At 45.6% G+C, this 17986-nt stretch overlaps 1 protein-coding gene and 1 long non-coding RNA gene across 2 annotated transcripts; both read left to right on the top strand.

Annotated features, from left to right (window-relative positions):
* Window positions 1–903: 903 nt before the first annotated feature.
* On the top strand, window positions 904–8573 carry LOC101758862 (probable mitochondrial saccharopine dehydrogenase-like oxidoreductase At5g39410). The gene is made up of 2 exons (XM_014804638.2): window positions 904–1718; window positions 7482–8573. The coding sequence occupies exons 1-2, from the start codon at window positions 1050–1052 to the stop codon at window positions 8169–8171; spliced, it is 1359 nt and encodes a 452-aa protein (XP_014660124.1). The 5' UTR covers window positions 904–1049; the 3' UTR covers window positions 8172–8573.
* Window positions 8574–16328: 7755 nt separating this feature from the next.
* On the top strand, window positions 16329–17439 carry LOC111256293. The gene is made up of 2 exons (XR_002676328.1): window positions 16329–17212; window positions 17311–17439. It is a non-coding gene; the product is annotated as an uncharacterized LOC111256293 (long non-coding RNA).
* The last annotated feature ends 547 nt before the right edge of the window (window positions 17440–17986 follow it).

Genomic DNA, 17986 nt, shown 5'->3' on the forward strand with positions numbered 1-17986 from the left:
GGGGGACAATGAGACATAACTCTAACATTGGAGTCTCGCATAGAGGAATACAAATAGTCCGGAATCCGGATTTTACAATGCATGCTCAATGGAGGACAATAATGGCTAAAAAAAGAAGTGTATACAACTTTAGTGGCACAAGCCTCTGTTTTTTCTTTCTAAAGGATGCTCCCTCCATTCCAAATTACAAGTCATTCTAATTTTTTTAGAGTCAAACCATTTTATGTTTGACTAAAATTATAGAGAGAATCACAAAGGTTTATGTCACCGAATAGATATACTATGAAAATGTATTTAATGAAGAAACTAATGATACTTATTTGATATCATGAAGTACTTTATTGTATAAATTTGGTCAAACTTGAGATGCTTTGACTCTCCAAAAAAGTTGAAATAACTTATAATTTAGAACGGAAAGATATACGACTAACAAAGCTTGCAAGTTGTAAATAATGCTATCAGTGTACTGTGAGAACTTGGATGAACTTCGATGCTGTTACTAGTACTATGACTGCACACCTTTTTCCTGATGAGATCTCTTCCTCTATGTGCTGATTTGGAGTCCATGCAATTGGCATGCTCTTGGAAACCACGCTACCATCCTTCTAACCATATATGGCACAAAACACCAACAGCAACCAACCTAATGAAGCATCCCGTACTTGGGCAAGGAAGGTCCGAGCACACGAAGTACACAAATTCCGTCGTGTCGGATCCAATGTGCACGGCCCACCCATGTTGACACGGCTTTCGTTGTGCCAAAGCGAAAGAAATCAAGCGGCAGTTTACGCATGGCACGATCGCATCGCATGGATCACACGCATGTTTGAAACTTGGGAGTAGCACATAGCAAACGCCGCCCCCCTGCGTTGGTAATTGCTATTTAGCGCGTCCACACGGCCGCCGCTCCAACTCGAAGCCACCATTCCCGAACCACTCCGCTAGGCGCTAGTTGCCGGGCGGCCCACCGCTCAGCGACCGACCCCGAAACCCCCGCCGCGGCAAGCTCTCTCTACTCGAGCTGCCCGCCGCCCGCCCGCCCGCCAGCCATGGCGCCGCCGGAGCCGGAGGTGTTCGACGTCGTCATCTTCGGGGCCTCGGGCTTCACGGGCAAGTACGTCATCCGCGAGGCCCTCAAGTTCCTCTCCCCCGACTCCTCCTCCCCGCTCCGCTCCCTCGCGGTCGCCGGCCGCAGCCGCGACCGCGTGGCCGCCGCGCTCCGCTGGGCGGCGGCCCCGGCCCCTCCCCCCGAGGGCGTGGCGATCCTCGTCGCGGACGCCTCCGACCCGGCCTCCCTCGCGGCGCTGGCGTCCCGCGCCCGCCTCGTGCTCTCCTGCGCGGGGCCCTTCCGCCTCCACGGCTACGCCGTCGCGGCGGCCTGCGTGGCCGCGGGCGCCGACTGCCTCGACATCTCCGGGGAGCCCGAGTTCATGGAGCGCGTTGAGGCAGAGCTCCACGAGCCCGCCGCCAGGAACGGATCGCTCATCGTCTCCGCCTGCGGGTTCGACTCCGTCCCCGCGGAGCTTGGGTTCCTCTTCCACTCCAGGCAATGGGAGCCCCCGTCCGCGCCTGCGACCGTGGAGGCGTACGTCAGCCTGCAGTCCACCAAGAGGATCGTCGGGAACATCGGCACCTACGAGTCGGCCGTGCTCGGGGTGGCCAACGCCAGCCAGCTGCAGGCGCTGCGCCGGTCAAGGCCCAGGCGGCCGAGGCCCAATGTGAGTTTGCTACTCACTTATTGCTGCTTCTGATTTTTTTTGAAGGATTTGATCAACTGTTTATTCGACGGCAACACAAATGAAAGATAGTGCGAGTTAGAATGTCTAAATTATGCTAGAACTTAGAAGGATGATTTATCCGCACTTAGAACATACTAGAAATTTTCATTATGATAGTTGCTGGCTCAGATCCCAAATTCATGTGTGTTTTGCGCATTAGAGGCCACTATGATAGAATTTTCTATTGTTCTCCTATCTGTGCTAAATTTGGCTGCATTTTCCTGAAAAGTATGCGGGATCATTAGTTTGGTGTAGCCACATATGCTTGCTGATCAAAATTAGAGTAGGTTCAAGATGTGTATGCACAAATCTCCTAGCGTGCCATGTGTGACCGATGCAATTGGTTAGTGAAAGTTGTTCTAATCGCAAACTTTTAACTCTTATGATAAATCTGGGCAGTTAGCTTCAGAAGTTCAGATCCCCTGGATTTCTGTGGTCAATGTGAATTTCACACTGAATAGAAATATTTATGTGTCCTGGACTGCTGGTTTTATGAACTAATACTTGTTACAGAGCTCTACTTGTTGACTAAGTCACAGTACTGTGCTCTTTCTTTATTTTTCTGCAAAACTTTTTTTTTATGAATTTCCTTCTCCTTACCATCACCTTCAGGCTGAAATGCCATTTTTTTTTGTGGTGCGCTCACTATTCAATTAAGCATTCCCTTCTTGTGTGCCAACTGCCAACCACTTGATGTTCCTTCCACTCCTTCAGAAGCCTCTGAACTGGTCATATGTAAATGATGGTTTCCATGCCTCTTGTCTGTGCAAATATGGATTCTGGTAGTGTTACCCCACAAGGAACGGGTTGTATTATTTTCTCAAGTTGTCCATCTAGTTCTTTTTATAACTTCTTTTGTGCTAAAAGAAAAGCTCGCAGCTTACATGTGATGTCCTTAAATCAAAGTGGGTGTATGATTTCATCTTAAAGTTGCTATTGAGTGTGCCCTTGTGGCCTGTTATTTTTTTTGAAGAAATTTTTCTTGAATCTTGAATGAAAATATGCATATCTGCGGAACTGTATATTATCATGCATTTTCCATCCTTTTTCTGTTATCTGTGATAAAGACTCTTAGTTAAGAAGCACATCATTTGATTCATTTCTTTGTACAGAGCATAACTTTAGAAGTTTATAATTTTCTATTGTTGTGATTTGCTGAATTTGGTTGTGTTTTACTGAAAGCCTGAAGGGTATGCTGGATCAGTAGTTTGGCATAGCCGCGTATGCTTCCTGAAACCAGAGTTAGCTTAGCTTCAAGATATTTATACCCAAATCTCCTAGTGTGTTATGTGTTACCAGTGCAATTGATTAGTGAAAGTTCTTCTGCTAGCAAACTTTAACTCTTATGATAAATCTGGACAGACAGCTCTGAGGTCCCCTGGAATTTCATGGCCATCGTGAACTCTACACCAAATAGAAATATTTATGTGTGCCGGACTGCTGGTTTGATTAACTAAGACTTGAAGAGCTCTACTTGTTGACCAACTCTCAGTTCTGTTTTCTTTCTATATTTTTCTGCAAAACATGTTTTTATGAATTCCCTTCTCTTTACTATCGCCTTCATGCCGAAATGCCTTTTCTTTTGTGTGGTGCGGTTACTATTCAATTAAGCAATCCCTTCTCATGTGCCAACTGCCAACCACTAGATGTTCCTTCCGCTCCTTCAGAAGCCTCTGAACTTTTGTATGTAAATGATGGTTGCTATGCCTCTTGTCAAAATTGATTGCGGTAGTGCTACTCTACAGGAACGGGCTATCTTATTTTATCATGTTGTTCATCTAATTCTTTTATAACTACTTTCTGCGGTAAATGAAAAGCCCACAGCTTACATGTGACATCCTTAAATCAAAGTGGACGTATGCTTTCATCTTAAAGGAGCTTGGCTGTGACCTTGTGGCTTGTTATTTTTTCGAAGAAGTTTTTCTTGAATCTTGAATGAAAATATACATAATTGTGGAATTGTACATTAACATGTAACTTCTTTCTTTGTTGTATGTGATTAGGCTCTTAGGGAGAACATCCTTTGGTTCTTTTCTTTTTACAGAGCATAAAAGTAGAAGTTTAGGATGCTACTTGATTTCGAAAGTACTCTTTTTATGCATACTGCTAAGCATATGTGGATGATTAGTTGTTTCATATAAAATTTTGAAAGAAGTCTAGGAGCAGAGAACGGGTGAACTGACCTTTGGCCTCATGACCTCAGTTTGCTGGCTTTAATGTTATATCAAAATTCCAAATCAATAACCACCTTGCACATGTAAGTAAAACTCAAGAGGGAATCTTCCACTATGCACATGCTCTGCGTTTTGTAATATTATATTAGTAACTAACTTATATATAACAGAAGAAAGACAGACAATACTTATCAAGTTGAAGCAAACTAGATGAATTTATTAATGCCATGATCTAAATTTTGAACAATATGCTAATTGATATTACAAAATCTTTCTAATACCACGACGTAGGCATTTAACTTTTAGGTGTCAATTGTTCTAGATCAGGCATGTTGTTTCTGTTGAAATTTCTTGATTAAAATTTGGAGTTTAATAGATGTTGTGGTATGTGATGCCTCGAATGTTTTCGTTTCTTTCTTTTTTCAGCTCAAAGATCCAAACAACCATTGAAAACTTTAGTTCCTATTTTCATTGCATGTAACAATCTATTTTCGACGATTTAGGTCGGTAGATATTTGGTTCGTCTGGAATCCTGCGATGGGCGAAGAGGAATCATAGTAGAGCACGAGACACAAGGTTTTATACTGTTCCAGGCCCTCGAAATTGGGTAATAGCCCTACGTCCAGTTGAGTTGGGATCTTTAGCTCTGCTAGTTGCACGATGATGCTAGGTTACTAGGTGTTTTTTGGCTAAGAATTTGATGATCACAACAGAGGGGTACCTACAAGGACTCTACCGCCAGCCAGATTCTAATCTTACAAGGACTCTATCGCCGGTCTTCGGAATATCCTTCCTTGAATAGACCTCCATGTCTTGTAAGGAGTCTTCTGATCGGAGTTGGTATTTGGTGATCCTTGTGGTCGGGCTATCCTAGTAGAATGGCATCGTCACTATTTGTGAAACAGAAATCAAAGGTTTCTTCCTTTATGCAGATTCCAGGTCCTCCTCCCAAAGGGTCACTGATTGAGGGTCACAATCCTTTGGGAATGTGGGCTATGAAGTTGCCTTCTGCTGACACAGTAGTCGTAAAGAGAACTGTATCAACCTTCATTGAGCATCCTGAGGGCCTTCCTGGGGCGGAAGAAACCCCAGGGTACGCCAAGCATAGGAAGAACTTCTGGTTCTGTGTTAAACCTGCCCATTTTGGTGTGAATATCGCCTCTAGATCCCTGATGATCCCCATGTGCTTCCTCATCATTGGACTGTTAATCGGCCTGCTCGCCAAATTCCCCTTAGGCAGGTATCTCCTGCTGAAGTACCCTGAGTCCTTCTCAGCCGGGCTGTTCAGCAGGGCTGGGCCGACGGACGAAGAGGTGAAGAGTGCCCCGCCTCGTTCAAAATGTGGTTTGTCAGGCATGGCTACAGTGATGCGGCCCATGCATCGGAGCGTGTGAGCAAGCCGGACAAGGAGGTGATCACCAAGGTTTCGGGGCCCGATGTTGGGTACATCACAACCTCGATCATCCTGGTGCAGTGCACCCTCATCTTGCTAAGCCAGCGTGGCAACCTGCCCAAGGGAGGGGTGTACACGCCGGGTGCCGTCTTTGGCCCTACCGACCTCCAGTGGCGCCTCCAGGAGAACGGGCTGTCATTCGATGTTCACATGACGAGGTCCATGCGTTAAGGCTGGAACTGGATGGGCTCTATTTGGTGGAAAAGAGTTGGGTGAAGGACGTGCCACCTGGGGAATAAGAAGCAATCGGTAGTGACTCAACGGTGTGTGTGAGTGGTAAAGTCTAGCGGGCTTTATTTACTATCTTCTCAAGTACCTAATCTGTTGTTTGTGTACTGTGTGTTTATGTGAGGCGACAAGTAGGAAAATGGTCTGGTCGTGTACGGTGGTGGGAGGATCGTATGGGTTGGCCTTGCCACCTTGGGTTGCAGTGTGTGTAATGCCAGACTTGGTGTGCTGAGGAAAGCTGCTAATGCAGTATGAGTACATTAGTTCCAAATTCGAAAGTGGTTCAGCCTGGTGTTGTGCTGCTTGGGTTATTACACCCAACTGGAGTAGTTCCTTTTGTCTATGCCCTGTAATGGATGGGCGCAGAGGATGTGGAGGATGAGAGATTTGTCGTCAAGCGTTCACGTGTGCAGCATGCAACTTAATATGGTATTACGGTCAGAGGTCTTGAGTTCGAATCCTGGCTGGCGCGATTAAATATGATAATTGCAGCCAACTCCAATTTCCACGTATCCTGCACGTGAGAGGGAGTCTTGGATTATAAGTTAATTGCCCACATTTTCCTATTAGTTTAAGCTTTTGGGTTGAACTGGTTGGTGCATTCAACTTAATACTGAGCTCTACTTGCTGACAAACTCATAACACTCTTTTCTTTCTATACTTTTCTGCATCTTATGGATTCCATTCTCCTTACGATCACCATGCTGAAATTACATTCTTTTGTGGTGCGGTCACTATTCAATTAATCATTCCCTTCTTGTGTGCCAACTGCCAACCATTAGTTGTTCCTTCCACTCCTTCAGTAGCCTCTGAACTATATAAATGATGGTTGCCATGCCTCTGTGTTTGCAAAAATGGATTGTGGTAGTGCTATCCCACTAGGTACAGCCGTACAGGTTGTGTTATTTTCTCAACTTGTTCATCCAGTTCTTTTATAACTTCTTTTTGTGGTAAATGAAAAGCTAGCAGTTTACATATGATGTTCTTAAATCAAAGCTGAGTGTATGCTTTCATCTTAAAATTGCTATTGGGTGTGCCCTTGTTGCCTGTTATTTCTTTAAAGAAAGGTTTCTTGAGAATATGCATGTTTGTGGAACTGTATATTATCATGCCTTTTCCATCTTTTTATTTGTACATCATTTGATTCATTTTCTTTGTACATAGTGTAATTGTAAAAGTTTAGTATTTTCTATTGTTGTCCGATTTGCTTAATTTGGCTGTCTTACTGAAGGGTATTCTGGATCAGTAGTTTGCATGGGCGCATATGCTTCCTGAAACCAGAATTAGCTTAGCTTCTAGATATGCAGACCCAAATCTCCTAGTGTGCCATGTGCTACCAATGCAATTGGTTAGTGAAAGTTCTCCTGCTAGCAAACTTTTAACTCTTATGATAAATCTTGACACACAGCTCTCAGATCCCTGAATTTTCATGGTCGATGTGAACTTTACACTAATTAGAAATATTTACGCATGCTGGACTGTTGCATGTAAATGATGATTGCCATGCCTCTTGTCTCATCTGTGCAAAATTGATTGCGGTAGTGCTACTCCACAGGGAACGGGTTATCTTGCCTTTGGCCTCATGACCTCAGTTTGCTGCTTTAATGTTATGGCCTGAGTCTGCAGAATAATCTGTCAAAAATTTGGACTTTAATAGTTAATGTGGTATGTGATACCTCGAATGTTTTCTTTTCTTTTCTTTTTTTCAGTTTAAAGATCCACACAACCATTGGAAAATGTACTTTCTATTTTCATTGCATGAAACGATCTATTTGCGAAACAGAAGATCAAATAATGTTTTTTTCTGGATAAACTCTTGATTACTGCTAAGGTTTCTCCTTGATGCAGATTCCAGGTCCTCCACCTCCCAAAGGTTCACTGATTGAGGGTCACAATCCTCTGGGAATGTGGGCTATGAAGTTGCCTTCCGCTGACACAGTGGTTGTGAAGAGAACTCTATCAACCATCACTGAGCATACTGAGGGCCTTCCTGGGGCGGAAGAAACCCCAGAGTACACCGAGCTCAGGAAGAACTTCTGGTCCTCTGTCAAACCTGCCCATTTCGGTGTGAAGATCGCCTCCAGATCCCTGATGATCCTCGTGCGCTTCCTGATCACTGGACTGTTCATTGGCCTGCTCGCCAACTTCTCCTTCGGCAGGTCCCTTCTGCTGAAGTACCCCGAGTTCTTCTCCGCGGGGCTGTTCAGCAGGGCTGGCCCGTCGGAGGAAGAGGTGAAGAGCGCCTCTTTCAAGATGTGGTTCGTTGGGCATGGCTACAGCGACGCAGCCCGGGCGTTGGAGCGCGGGAACAAGCCAGACAAGGAGGTGATCACCAAGGTGTCAGGGCCTGAGGTCGGGTACATCACGACGCCCATCATCCTGGTGCAGTGCGCCCTTGTCCTGCTGAGCCAGCGCGGCAACCTGCCCAAGGGAGGGGTGCACACACCGGGTGCTGTCTTCGGCCCTACTGACCTCCAGCGACGCCTCCAGGAGAATGGGCTGTCGTTCGATGTTCACGTGACAAGGGCCATGCGCTGAGGTCGGCTGGGCTGTCGTGGAAACTGGAAAGAGCTGGGCGAAGGATGCAATCTGGGGAATAATAAGTAATCCGTGTCAACTACTCAACTCATTGTGAGTGTGGTAGTTGGGTGGAGTTCTACTAGTAGGAAGAATCTACTCTCTTACGCGTGCTGTCTTTGTGTGAAGGTGGGAAATGATGTGCTCAGTGAATCTTAGGGATCCCAGGTCCAGTGTGTAATGCGCAGATTTGTCTCCATGGGTTGAAAGTTGAGTAAATATACCAGCGGCCCTTAAACTTGTCTCGAGTTGTCTCGAGATGTTATTTAGGTCTACGAACTCTCAAAATCGAAATCTGACACCACGAACTTGTTAGGTTGAGTCCATAGCCTTCAAAATATGTAAAGAAGGTCTTGATTTTTATCTTCTTCTACCTCTGCATCCTCCTCCTCATCTCCCTCTCCTCTCTCTTGCAATGTGCGGCCGTTGATTGGCGCTTCCCTCACTGGTGATGAGGATTCCGGCCTGGGAGCCTGGCTGCACGCGCCCCCGCTGCTAGCCGAGAGCGCCCCTCGTGCCCGAAAGGAGCCCGAGGTCCTCCCTCCGTCGTTGGTGGTCGATGAGCCGCGAGCACTGCTCGTGCCGGGCCCCACACGCACCTCGCGTCCGGCCGCGAGCCCGGCCGCACGCGTCCCACGCCGCTGGCCACGAGCGCACCACGTGCCTGGCCGTAAGCGACCGCTGTCGGCCCTCTCTCTCCCTCCAAATCGAGCAACGCCCGCTGCCGGCTTCGATTCGATGACGCTCGAGCTTCGATTCAAGGCCAAGGATCATGATTGCCACGCAGCCCACGCCCCAGCGCGTCGTGAAGGAGCAGCGGCCGTACCATCATCGCCCTCGCCGCTTGCCGCGCATCCAACGCCGCTGGCTCGCCACCGCTGCCGCATGCCTGCGCTTGCACTCGTAGTCGCCATGGCCCCGCCGCCTTGCACAGGGGCCTCACAGCCGTGCAGTGACCGACCGGGGGCGGTGGTGCTGAGAGAGATGAGAGGAAGATGGGAAGGATGCAGAGGTAGAAGATAAAAATCAAGGGATTTTTTTTTCATATTTTGAAGGGTATGAACCTAAGTGGCACAACTTAACAAGTTTGAGGTGCTAGATTTCGATTTTGAGAGTTCGTGGACCTAAGTGACACCTCGAGACAAGTTTAAAGACCGATGGTGTATTTTATATCTTTTGCTTGTGCACTTTTTCTTCACGTGCCATTGTACTACTACTCTATCTTTTTCATGAACAACCCATTGTTTTTCTCCAGCGGTCGTCATCGTCACCCTCTCGGGATGTGACCTATGCTAACTTTTCCTCCTCTTTTCTTTCGATTGTAGTTGTTCCCGTATGTGTTAACCTGTGTTTCTCAATGGCTGCCCAAACACTTTTCTTGATGGATATCGTCAAGCTCTCACTGTCTTTTAGTTTGAAATCCAATGTACAAAATAGCGGGTTATAACGAGGCTATAGCGTTTGATGCTAGCTGCCGCTACAATAGTGTTGTACTAATTAGCGGGCTATAGCGGCACTGTAGTGGGCTATAGCGGTTGAGCAGGCTCTACACTAAATCTTATAGCCTACTATTTTGTACAGTGTTGAAATCGCATTGCAGCTCCATGATGGCCAGCCATGCTATTGTTGTCTCTTCTTCATCATTATAGAAGCTCTATCTTGTTTTTAAATAAGGATTCTTCTTAGAGCCGCTCATATCTCTAAATGTCACCACCATCGGATCAGATGGCTAAGGTACACCCATCACTCCGCCTCTATCGCATTTGTTAATGTATGAACAGGCACTCCACTTTGTGTTGCCATGGGTGACAATACAATCTTCCTCGTGTCTTGTGAACGAAGATCGGACATTACTTCAGCTGTCGATCTCTTGATAATGTGTTGCTTGGATCCAATAATGTCAGAAGAACAACATAGAATTTCTATTGCTTCATGGTGATGACCATCCTTGGCTTCCACAAATTTCAATTTGCATAATTCTCCTTCTACACGTTTGGGTTCTATGGAATTCTATTGTTGCTACCAAATACATGCATCTAGCTATATCTATCTACCTTTCTCATCTTGGCATCCATGCATGTTGATGTTGAACATTAACTCTCCCAAGTTTCTCATCTCCATAACACCATCGACTTGTATGTGATGACGTCTACGCCATTCCAGACCATCTCGCTAGCTCCCGCTGCCCTCCATGTTGCTATGATGTTATCCAACCTTCGAATCGTCACCTTCTGGCTAGTGTTATTGCTGCCTCAAGTTGCTCCACCACCGGATCAATTGTTGTATTTGTAGATCCTAGCGATCCCTCCCTATCTCTCATTGTCACACTATCCCTAATTATCAGCAACAACTACGATCACTCAGTGGGTTTTGGGGCACAATGACCACTGGGCCGGGGTAGGTTCAAATTTTCCCTGGATAGTTTGGCTCTAACGGTTAGCCCTCCTCGCCAACGCAAATTCAACAGTTCAGTTATTAAGATAATAGATTAATACATTTATTTTCTCAAGTCAACGCTAGATGTTGCTTCTGTAATAACTTAATCTATTATAACCTAGGTAACAATATCGATCAGTTTTATTTCCTTTTTTAATCTATACTATTGATGGATTATGAATTTATATGTATTTATTAGGTTAGTCTAGGCCGTTATATGTATAATCTTTTCTCTTTTTTTTGAAATCGTGATGGCTTCTTTTCAACACTATCAATTTATTTATATCAAAATACCAAAAAACTTTTCGGCTTCATACATGCGTCCTAGCACTAAGTCCGTTCAATGCCAGGGCTTAAAGACCTCCATATCGTGTGCATGAACATGTAAAACAAGGTTTTGCATGACTTCTATTTATGGTTTCTTTTCATGCAGTTGGTTCTGCCTTTACACTTCCGTTATGGCAAGAAGAGAGTCCTTCCATTTATAAGCTTTAGGCTGCATGTGTTTTTCGGTGCATCGGGTAGCAGGCGTGATCGAATTAGACTTGTTTTTTGTGCCAGCTAGCTGACATGATCGGATTAAAAAATGTTATTGAATGACGGCTAAAATTCATTCACATGGTTAAAAAAATGCTATTTTAGTTAACGTGGGAACATAGAAATCAAGGTCAAGCACGACATGCATTGACTTATGAAAAGGAAAGCATATTTTTAAAATCATCAATTTATATTTACATATTAATCGCATTTGACATGGACTCTTTGAATTAGTTTAGACCGTGGACTCTTTGGATTGTTTAGAACGTTAGATCTTCATAAAATCCAACGATCCATATTCTTCTCTTTTTTTGATTAATGTGGTAGTTTCTATACCCTCTCGGCGAACGTGGTGGTTTCTTTTAACACTATTGTATTAAGATAACTATCTCGGTGGCCCACACAAATAGCATGTCTAGATTTCTTATTTTCTCTTTTCAAAACTCTTTATATAAAACATCATAAATTTATAATCTATCAATACATGATTTTTAGATTTTTCTTGATGAATTTAATAAACATTGCTGCGTATGTCTTTTCATGATGCTTGTAAATCCACCCTCCCGATCAACGTTATTAGTATTACATAGTCTGAAAAAACGGTGTCATTAAGAGTAAAAAACCAAAAGTGGAGGTTATGTTTTACTTAAATTTATACTCCAGCAAGTCTTCCTTCCACGCATGTGTCTCATACCTTTTCCCATATTATATTCAGTATATAGAGTCTTCTTTTTATATTTTCAGTGTACAATTAAGTTATATGGATTATATTTTATATGAGTCATTTGATTTATATCTTCTATTCCCAATAGATATGAAAATAAAACTACATACTGATTTCTTTAACTTTTTAACTAAAAACTTTGGTATTTATTTATATCTTTTTGATATAGACTCTTATCTGGTTACTTAAATTCTGAAACCATATGAAAACCAAGAGCTAATGACTCTTATCTGGTTAATTATATTAACGGCTTGGAGTCACAATGGAACTTGAAATATACTTAATTCATGTATTGTTTAGTACTTTTATGGATATCCTTAAGTTTTGAAATTGTTTGGAAAAGAATAGGGACTATGTCCTAAGGACGCAGCATGGTCTCTCTATCCACCGTCATTTCCTCCCCTTAGGAAAATATCTCTCCCTCCCTCCCTCCCTCTCATTGTTCCTCACAAATTGTATGAGCACCAATTTGCTATAGCGCTTATACATTGCACTTTTGAGGTAATCGTTGTCCCACATCACTTTTCTCCAAGTTTGGTAAGGCAGCATTGCAACACAAACACCGTTGAGATTTCTTGTCCTACTTATCGCTTCGTCCAGGAGCATCTTTTTAGATGCTTACAACATTTTTGCCTCCTTGGTTTTGTGCTCTGAGGATGCGAGTGGTGCATTCAATCTGGTGTCTCATTGGGCTTTCGCATTGGCAATAAGTTGCTTTGGTTTCACCCTTCCAGCGTTGGAGCACCTCCACACTACATATCGTGATCGTGTCGTGCCCTCACTTATTTATATTTATCTTCCTAGATAGCATGTGTAACAACATTATATTGATGGTTTTCTTTCATTCTTTTAATCTAAACTTTTGACTTTATGGCTTATGGATTCTCTAGTGTTGATGTAATTAATCCACCATTATAGCCCAGGCATATGATAAATAAATAATGTATATCTTCCTTTTTACCACCGGTTAACATGGAAATTTCTAGCCCCGGAGAACAGATATGGTGGATTCTTTTCATTCTCAAGTATTAATCTTTTTGGATTGCCTCTTCTCGAGCCGTTCTCCTTTGTTGGTGGTTAGAGAAGCTTCTCCTCCCCGTTGTTACCTTAGCACTTACCTTGGCTGTAGTGGGGGAGGTGAAAGACGGCATGGAAAGGACAACACATAAGGTGAGAGGATATGCCACGCTTGTTTGGTTTTGTGCAGCGATTCCTTTTGTTTTCTCTTATCATAATTTCAATGGACAAAGGATGCTATATTTCTATTTGGTTAAATTCCATTCTTTGTGTATATCTGTTATTATATTGTTTGCACCCATTTTTGCACATTAATGGATTGGATTATTGTCCTTTTCTAACATCAATTTTACTCTTTGATGCTACATGGGTATCGTAATACTTTTTCTTATTTTAATTTGAAATTAGCTACTAAATAATTACACTCTAAATGGGTTCTTTATCATTGAATAATTTTTCTTCCAAATACCAATAGAATAAAAAAATATTTTTATTATTTTGTTCTGAATTTAGTTATTTGCTAACTATTTTTTCCATGGACTCTTTATTTAGCTATTTGCTTCCAAATTCATATAGAAATCAGCTGTAACTTTTCTTGTTTTTTAGTTCCAAACATATATCTATTAGTCATATTTGACATTGATTCTTTGGCTTATCTCGACTGTTAGATGATGGTAAAATCTAACAGTTCTTTTCCTTTTTCAATTAGCGTAGTGATAATTTTTACGTGCTCTTGGCGAATGTAGTTGCCTCTTTTAATACTATGACACTATATAACAGAATATAAGTACCTTGCCTTTTGGTTAGATGATAATTTTGTTACTAAATGAAACCTCGAGAATTTTCATTAAACCTTGAGAAGCTCTCCGAATCCTAAGCCAGCAAAAGTCTCCCTGGGTGCTCACCTTGTGAATCGTTCATTGTCCTTCAAGCCACCACCAAATCATCACGGTCAATCAACCCACCCCAAACTGCAGGGTAGGCACACGCCCTGCAATAGGGCATCTGTGGCCATGACATAAAGCCAAGCTAACAGCTCAAAACAGAACGAACTTAATCTGTTGGTCCAATCAATAACATTATTGAACCACAAAAATAACTAAGAGCCACTCAATCTGTAATTTGATAAACTCAATTTTTTAGAAAAAGGAATTTTATTCCGGCCTCTGCATGAGTTTTGCACACAACCATTAATTATTACAGCTGCAAGCAAGCTCTCAAAAAGCGATAGAAAGTAGAGAGATAAGCAATCTCGAATGGCCAACTAAGCGCTAAGCCTATTAATAGCTATTCATGCTTGGCAAAGATCTCCATTACCATCGTCTCCAACATGTCGACATGACCACTTACTTCATTCTTGATTTGGCCCTCTCCTTTTGAAGGATGGAGCACAAGTGCGCCCAGTAGGTACCCCTGGAAATAACCTCATGCAGTCAATTAGCAAATGGATAAGGTTGCTTTGAGGAGTAACAGCACGCCATCATGCATGCAGTCAAAGAAGTCCATCCACAATCTTGTATTGGAATATAGCCTTATCTTTTGAAAAATAATCATGTATTGGAATCTAGCCGCATATGACATAGAGCGTGAGGTTGCGGATGCTTTCTGTCCATTCATCAAGATAATGGCCCTTTGCTGGCATATGACATAGAGCGCGAGGTCGTTGGCCGACGTCGTAATCCTCGAGTGAAAATGGCATAGTGAAAATGGCATGCCTTTCCCGTGCTCATGAGAACGGAAATACACGTTATTTGCTAAGTTAGCTTGTAAGCTCGACCGTCGTTGCAATTGTTTGTGCATGCAAGCATGAAGCATAAGTATTTGTGACTTGGAGATACTGCACGCCCTACAAAGCTGTACATGCCGAAAGCTGCTTGCATGTCTGCTGCCGAGGTGCCGTATGAACCAACCCTGCGAGTGTATACTTGATTTAGAAGATGATGGGCCGGTCATTTATGTCCCATGGGGGCAGTGATTTCATTTTTTTCCTCCATATATTTTCCTTTCCTACTGCATGTAAAAAGAGACTCTTTGAGGAGTAGTTTATTTGCTAGTCCACCGTAGGCTTGTCCTCGCCAGAGAGCGGCGGGAGCACGACGGCGCCGCCTGCCATCGGGCTGCAGACGCTGTCGGCGCGGCCGCGCGGGTCTCGCGCCCGAGCTCCACCACGAGATGGCCGTTGCGGGAAGCGATCGGGCGGGAGTCGTCGAAGAACGCGCCGTCGAACGCGGCAGCAGCGCCATCGAAGGAGGAGCCGATGGAGGTCGTTGTTGATCTTTGGCAACCTAGGAGGCGGCAGCCGGACGCCATGGCTGTGCGAGTAGTCAAGCAGCGCGGGCGCGTGAACCTGACGCGGGCAAGGTACACTTGGCGGCTGGGCCAGCGCCGGCGGCGAGCGCGACTCGCCGGGGGGCAATTTCGCCGGCGCGGAACATTTACAAGAGACCCCCTGGTTTGGATCGGAATATTTTCAATTAACCCCTGATTTGGATCGCGACTATTAATCGCGATCCGATTATTTACATATACCCTCTAAATTGGATCGCGATTATTGATCGCGATCCTATTATTTCCAATTAGGACCCTAAATTTTGCTATAGACCCCTGGTCGGGATCCGCTCCGGCTGCCGGCCGTCCGCCGCCGTCCCCCCCGCCGGAATCGAGGAATCCCATCCCGCCCATCGATCCCCGATCTCACCCCCGCATCACGGCCCGGAGGGCGGCGCGCGATTCGCCACACCCGGGTCGCACGGGAGTCGGGACGAGCACGGAGCACCCGCGGCCCGCGGCGCCAGGCGGACATGGCCGCGTGGATGGATGTCTTGGGCTCCAGCGCTAGGGGCTGCCGGGAGGTGTGGTCCGGGCGCGGATGGAGCGCGGTACGCGAAGCTATCGGCTTGGCTCCGGGCGACGTCGCCGTGTTCCCGGCGGCGCCGACGACAACAGGCAGTGGCAGGACGTTCCTCGCCAGGTTCTACGACGCCGACGGCAACGAGCGCCTCTCTCGCGTGCCCGAGCCTGATGATCCATCGTGCGATGATGAGTTCCTCTCTCCGAGGCTTTTGGTGAAGCGATGCCTGCGGCTTCGGATTTACTCTGCCTGCGTGTTGCGTGTGCATTCTCGCATCTGTTTTTTGTTTATCGAGCGTAAAGGCGCAAGATTTCAAATTTCACTGGCCCAGTATACCACTACAGATGACTACACGAGGATCACGAAGATGATGGATTAGTTTCAGCTGATGATGAATCCTCAAGGATCATTGAGTATCTTTCTGGGAAGAGTGAGATTTGCTCCGCAAGCTGGACTAAACACAGCGTCTGTTTGTTACGGCCGGAATAGTCGCATGGGCTACAGTTGGGCCGGCAGACGGTTTTCCCAGCCGTTGTTTTTGGGCCTACCCATCTGCAGCGGCGCATACCACTCGTTCCCTTCCTCTCGAAGCGTGCGTTCCCCAGGAACAGTCGAGAGAGGTGACTCCGAGGCGATTTCTTGACTCCCCGATGGATTCGCTGCTTTTCCTCGCCGTCGGTGGTTTTTTTGGCGCCGATGTTCTTGCGGAACGGTGGATCCGGTGGGTGATGTACATATCCCCTTCTAGTAGAGTAGTTCTAGTTAGACTATGGTTGGATTTCTTGATGGTGAAGATCTCGTCGGTAAGCTTTTGTCCCTTCCAGAACTTCTTTACTATTACCTTTGTTCGTGGTGTGCGAGTTCTGGTGGTGTCTAAGGTGCAAGTGGTGCTCGATGGTGATATCTTTTGCGGAGGTTTCAACGTTGACGGGTATGTCATCGGTTTATCTTTTGCATTGGCGTTCGGTTCCACTGTGATTTTCTTGGTGTTGTCGGTGCCCACGATGCCAACGACAGTGCTGGACTTGTAAACTAGAATACGGCAATGGATATGTGGAGAAGTTTTGGATGTGCTTTGACCCTTCAGGGTAGTTCTGGTTATATCAGAATTTTATCCCTTCAAAGTGGTTCACCTGCTCGTGTGTCCAAGATGGTGTTCTTCGGTTACCCTTGCAGGATTGTCGCTTGTCAACTGGGTGTTGCCGGTGAGACAACCGAGCCTGGTGATTGCGAGGACTGCTCGGCGCATTCAACGGAAAAACAGTATGCTTCTAGTGTGCTTCTAATGGATTTCGAAGATCTTTTTGTCGATTGGGTTCCGGCCATGAGTTTCATCTTAGGTTCTTCTTCATTGCGGGAGATGGAGAAGGCTCGGCTAGCAGCAATGGCGGTCGTCAGCGACGAGGATCGTTGGGTGCTCCTGTTCTGAACTTCTATGTAATATTTCTTTTAATCAGAGGCACCCTTTTCAAAAGGAGCTGGATGTAAATACTGTGATAATGAAATCCAACCCTGTTTCTAAAAAAAATCTGCAGCGGCGCATTCAGAGTTCCACCAGACCCGCTGATGAGATCGACGGGCTCCATTTTGCGCAAAACTGGAGTTTGCTCAGCAGTCAGTGGTGAAGTGGTTGACCTGAATTTTGCACAGAGCTTTTTGGCCAATATCCTTCCTACTTCTCACATTACCTCTTTTTAGGATGTTCCTTGTCACATCTATTTTCTTACTTAACGAAGACATGCTTCTTTTCTTTCCCACGAGCCGCAGTGGCAGCAATGCCCGGCCAACGGCGGTCGGCGGTCATGGGCGGAGCGCGGAGCAGTCACACGAACGTACAACCTGCCCGCCTCCGGTGTGCCTCAACGCTGCGGAACGGTGGGGAACTTGGAAGTCGCTACGGCAGTCGAGTGCCCCACGCGCGACGAAGCCATCGTTTTCGGCACCGCAGGCCCGCAGGTTTGTTGGGTTGGTTCTCCCCAAATCAACCCGCGCCTTGGTGCCTGTCTTTTCCCGGCGGCGGGCCCCGGCGCCGTGGTGGACCGGCGCACTACCCTTGGCGCCCCCCGCGCGGCCGCTTTCGTGGACCAGGGAAAAACGAAGCGCAAATTGGGTGGGCGCAAGGCATCGCCCGGCGCCGTCGCCGTCGGCTCGTGGGTTTTGGCGCGCCTCAGGTTTGGATGGATTGGAAACGGCCGGCACGACGGCCGGCAG

The sequence above is a fragment of the Setaria italica genome, chromosome II (genome assembly GCF_000263155.2).
Source record: "Setaria italica strain Yugu1 chromosome II, Setaria_italica_v2.0, whole genome shotgun sequence".
Classification (NCBI taxonomy): Eukaryota; Viridiplantae; Streptophyta; class Magnoliopsida; order Poales; family Poaceae; genus Setaria; species Setaria italica.